At 43.1% G+C, this 5499-nt stretch overlaps 1 protein-coding gene across 1 annotated transcript; it reads right to left on the bottom strand.

Annotated features, from left to right (window-relative positions):
* Positions 1-574: 574 nt before the first annotated feature.
* On the bottom strand, positions 575-4730 carry LOC146175702 (uncharacterized; the record flags this gene model as incomplete). Its single annotated transcript, XM_084582075.1, is given in 7 exon segments — positions 575-778; positions 1288-1381; positions 1608-1651; positions 2507-2561; positions 3348-3376; positions 3487-3568; positions 4693-4730. Coding segments are annotated over 7 exon segments (470 nt in total), but the record flags the coding sequence as incomplete, so codon positions are not given.
* Between the last annotated feature and the right edge of the window lie 769 nt (positions 4731-5499).

Below are 5499 nucleotides of genomic sequence, written 5' to 3'. Positions count from 1 at the left end.
TCATGGTATATAATGCTGCACGAAGGTTCGACTGGGGCTAGCTGACCATCACAACTCGGGTGCAAGCAGCGATTTCTTTACACCATCCTAAAAATTTACATCCATACCTCGTTATTCGGCAAGCAACCGCTAATAGGTAGCGAAACACTTTTTTTTTTTACATTGACTGCCTCTTCTCTCCTATGCTCCCAACACCGCCCCCATAACACGCCCCTTGTATTTCATTTCCTCGTGGAATTCCTGCGCACATCAATTTTTTGTGCACGTCAAACAAATAACAGAAGACATGTACGGAAGGGCTTAGAGTGGAACGAAAAAAGCCCACAAGATGGCGAGACATCCCTCGAACAAGCAGCGGTTATCAAGAGTCCTTTTCGCGATATCATTTCAAAAGGTGTACTGCTTTTGTATAACTGCGGGAGTTATAGTGCGAGAAAATCTAATCGCTAATCAAATCGGAAGTCTGATGCGTAGAAACACTAAAGTGCTAATAAATGTGCTGAAGGAGTTAATTTGTCCTCAGTTTTATTTTAGACCTTTCTTCACGGTTGCTTGAAACAGAAATTGTCGTTCATCAGAGAAGTGTCATTGTCCTTTATTGCAGAAATGACAATATCAATAGTCTATATATGGAACAGGTGATGTATCTCTCAGTGTAGTAGAGCCGTGAGCACTGAAGTGACTGAAGCACACCCATCGCATTCGTAGTCCTGGCCATCCCTGGTCACCCGGACGATACTGTTGGGTCCGCAAGCGATGGTTGGCTTCTTGTTCACACCTGCAACACAGAAGGTGGTGTAGCTTCAGCATATTCTTCGCAACGACTGAACTAATAGGAAAAACCAATATGACCGAACTGAGAGGACTACCAAAATAGAAAAAAAAAGCAGAAATCCTAATTTATTGCCGAATTTGCTATGCACGCGCTGTATAACAGAATAAATTAAGACTATGAAGGCAGCAGGACGATGTAGTGCTCTAGCTGCTTACCGGCACCCTCTTTTGGGAACTTCCATACCAAGGCAGCCATAATTAGAGCTGTTCAACGTCGCTAAAAATAATACAGCGCCTTAAAAACACCTCTGAGTTCTAGGTGGCGCTGTGTCAAATGCGCGCCGATATTTTGGGCGCTGAAAACGATACGACCAAATTGAATCAGTGTATGCAATGGTATGCAATGGGGTACTCCAGCAGGATGTCAGTCGGGGAAGCTGCTATTGCAACTTTGTGATCTGAACCCTGCAAGTCCAAGTTCAATATGGCTGATGAAATGACAAGCTCGCTTACAGGTGGCAAGGTCGGTGCCGTAGCAGGGACACTTGATGCAACGCAGACCTGTGTCCTTGTAGCCACACACTTGGTCAGGACCACAATGCGGTCCCTAAAACAAAATAGAAGTGAACCAGCAAAGTCAAGAAAGTTGAACAAACGCTTTTGTAATGCGGCATATTCGTCGTGCATGAACACAAGATTATGGGACTGTTTTAAATTCTGAAAGCCGCTTTCTTTTAGACCACAGTCGTGGAAAAGCCTACATTGCCGTAGCAACACAAAGAAAGCATTTATTATTTTTTTAACTGTCGTAGAGTGAGAAACGGCATGCTTACATTGCTTCCTCCGCATCTGGTATCCTGGAGTTCGAGGACTACACCTGGTGAAGAATGAGAGACAAGAAATTTTTTTTTGTGTGTGTTTTGTGTTGTGTTTTATGGCACATAGGCAGCTAAGGCCATCATGCGCCAAACTCGAAGTATACATGAAGTGAATGCTAGGGTGTGTATTCATAGCACTAGCAATTACAAAATTTTCCGGTGTAAAAGGGCCAATGACCCGTTCTAGTACGGGGACAAGCACAGTGTGTTTCAATTTGAACATGGCTTTAAATTACCTCTAATATTATCAGAGTACAATAGTAACAGGAAATGTTTAATCAGTTGACTCCTTTTTGTTTTTCTTGGGCATTTTGATGCACAAAAATTAACGCCTGCGGACTTGTTTCATAGAGAAAACAAAGGTAATTGACAAAACTACTTGCTCAGAGATAACAGCGCGATGTGGCGGGGGGATATATGAGCCAAGTTTGGGGGATGGTCTAGCCAGAACACTGCGATAATTTTGAGACTACGCTGAAAGCAAAATGAAAAAGAAAAAATTCTTTGGTTTCGCGGACCGAGTCTTGTTAATTCCTTGAACCAGCTCCAATTCACGTTGCTATGAATGACATTTGTGCCGAGGTACCCTTACACAAAGATTCAACAGCGCGTGTTCTCAGCTTTGCTCTGCGGAATTAGAAGAGCCTCTGGTTTCTGACACTCTGCTTAAAACCCAACCCCGGAAGTTGTTTAATATGCTCACGGGATGGTTATTATTCAAAGTTAAAAATTCTATGAATGACGAAACTGGAACATATCTAGCGTTTGTACGCCACACCCACCCCTCGTCCGCACAAAATACGTCCATGGAAAAGAAAACCAGTTGCGAAGAACAACTTATCATCCATACTCACATTCATATGGCGACGTAGGGCAGTCCCTCACAAAGCACTGGAAGCCTTGTTCGCACTGCAAAATGATATTTGTTTTTGTGGGATAGTTAACCCACTGTTGCAGTGTGCCTCGAAGAGAGTGGTAACGTTATATGCTGGGAAGAAGATTATGCTTACAAATCATAGCGATAAACTCGACCCTTTGGAGCCTTACTTTCAACGACGTATGCATATCGATTCAGATTATCGTCATTTGAGGCAAGAACGTCTCTGTACACAGATCAATCTACTGCTACGCTATCGTTTGTGACAGATACAGTCAGCGCACGGTAAGCACTGGGAATACTATAGAGCGATGCCCTTATTTTAAATGTAATTTGCTTTCGATTTGTGTAACAAACTATTTTTATGTCTTGCCTGCAATTCAAAAAGGCGTAACCGCTGAAGGAACGAAAAAAAAAAAGAGGTTTTGATACGATAATGTACCTTTTAGAGACATCTAGAGCACCTATCAACTTATGGTTCTTCTCAGTGCACGTGCATATATGAAATTCGGCCCGCAAGCCGAGATGACGTTTCAACAAGGGGGGTTGTCTTCGTCTGGGCCGTTGTGGAAATGTTGGCTCGGCTTGTAAACTGAGGCTCCCCCTCAACCTTTGTACAGTGCTCTTTAATACTACGTAGCCACCTTTAGTCCGTTGTACCGAGCGTATACGAGCAAAACATTTTTCGAGCCTGCATTTCAACGTAGTATGGCCATTCGTACTAGGAGGCGTAGGAAAATGTTTTACATCTTTCCTTGCTCCTCACCTTCATCGCAGACACTGTAAGGGGTGAAAGGTAAGGTATTAAAAACACTTACCGTACATGTCGTAGGAGAAACAGAGATGCCTGTAGAATGAACAGAAATGCAAAATAGTGATGGTTTTGGAAATTTACAAGATTTACAGATCAGATTTAGAGTATGAAGGCGCCATGCATTATGAGCGAGTTATACTCACAACGACGATCAGTCTCGCAGTTGGCACTGCTGGAGAAGTTCCGGTGCAGGACACAGCGCTCTCCACCGGAACAATCGGCATCCTGGGGTCAGGAATGAGCACAAGCAGTCACCAAATGAACATATTTATTGAATGTATGAGATAATGCAGGGGCTGACAAAGTGAATAAATTTGAAAATGGAGCGTAAAATGAGCTAACAATCAGAGATTAGAATAAATTAGAGATGAGCTTCCTGAAGTAAGGCAACGTTAAAGATAATTGCAGAAAGGGCTCTTTTTAGAGCGCGGCTCTTATGCGCCCGTTCGGCGGTGTAGCCGCGTCGCCGTTGTCGGCGTAATCGAGCGAATGAGTCACGAGCCAAAGAAAATTTCTCAATAGAAAAATTATATTTGGGCAGATTACACTCTAGTGTAAGACTGAAGACAAAGCGATACTGTTTGTGTTTGGTTCGAGTAAGTTATCCGTGATTAACTTCGAAACGCGTCGTTTTTATATGTTGTCGACGGCGGAGAAGTGAAGTGTAGCAGATACTGCTCCTTTTTTTTTCTCTCCTGTAAACCAAATCGAAAAGCCGCCGATTCCCGCCTTAATGCGTCTGCTTCTATATTGTTTTGTGGTGCGGCGTTCAAGGAAGTGCCAAATGAAAAGCGCAGCCCGGACGCCTGGCGGGCTCAGCGTCGTATATGCGTGAATCGCACGGTGAAGTCATCGGCCCTGATCGAACCTGACGTCACAACGTCACGTTCTACTGTGGCGACGTCATTACAGCGGACACATCCAGCTGCTCACAATGCACGGAAGAACCTTCGGCTTAAACAGCATCGCTATAAAAGAGCTACGAGATATGTGCCGCCCGCTCGTGGCTCTTCCTCTTCCAAAGAAATTCTCTTTGTCTGGGGAGAAAACTGAAGCGTGATTTGTAACTAGACGTATATATAGAAGCATCTCTCAAATTGTTTGCCTCAATATGTCGCAAAAACGTTTAAATAGCAGCTCTCAAATTTCGCATTCAGAAGTATCGTACTAAATTTTTGTGCGAAATTAAGATAGGAAGCAGGTAGCTATGAAAAGATAGACAGTTATATAAATATTTTAAGAGCCAATAACCTCCGACACAATTTTTCACCAGTAAGATACAGTTACGCTCTCAAGAATGGGTGTGTCAAAAAGTCAATGTTGAAAAGACGTCAAGAGAAAGTACAAACCGACTGGCAAGTCGTTGCAGAAACAGTTATACCGTACCCTGAAAAAAAAAGGAAACAAATATATGAGACGAGTGTAAAGTATATCACTACTGAGCAGACAAAGCGCATCATACTCCTACGGTATTCGTACGAAACTGCTAAAATTACTGCTACGCTAGCTTCGTACTTGTGGCACTCGGCTGGCGAAGGAATGTACGTCAGATATTCGGTTAAGGTGAAAATGAAAATACGCACATGTACTGCCGGACGGCGTTACCGGTTGTGAACACACCAAAAAGAGGTTAGAATGTACAGGCTTATACGACGTCTCACGAGGAAAGCATCTTCAAATGCATTACACAACTTGTATCACGTCACTGAAGTACAGTAAACAAGCTTTATAATGCCTAATAGAAAGCATTGCTTGGCTACTGATGTAGACTGAAAATGTGGGCTCCTTGATCAGATATTCACAAAAACGAAGGTAGGGCAACGAACTCGGACCACAAAAAGCTAGCACACGCGCTGATAGTCCGATCGTGTGTTGTTTGAAGTCTTGTGTCGCTGTGGCCAAATAGGCTAAGTATCAAAACTGCTTCTGCTTGATAACCACTTGAGAAGCAGGCCTACACACTGGACGTAGCGCACCACACTATTGTAATTAAAGTAGCATTTACCTAATTACGTTGGGCAAATATACCAGCGAAAGGTTATTAGCCGACAGAGTTCTAAGACTGTTTTATTTTCTCGCCGAATGAAACATACTCAATACGTTGTGCATTAAAATAAAAACCAAAGCCAGGTAGAGAATACGAATGGTTCTACCAG

The sequence above is a fragment of the Amblyomma maculatum genome, chromosome 10 (genome assembly GCF_055883805.1).
Source record: "Amblyomma maculatum isolate TAMU_Amacu chromosome 10, ASM5588380v1, whole genome shotgun sequence".
In the NCBI taxonomy this organism is placed as follows: Eukaryota; Metazoa; Arthropoda; class Arachnida; order Ixodida; family Ixodidae; genus Amblyomma; species Amblyomma maculatum.
The sequence above is the reverse complement of the archived record's forward strand: the minus strand, read 5'-3'. Positions and strand labels throughout refer to the sequence as shown.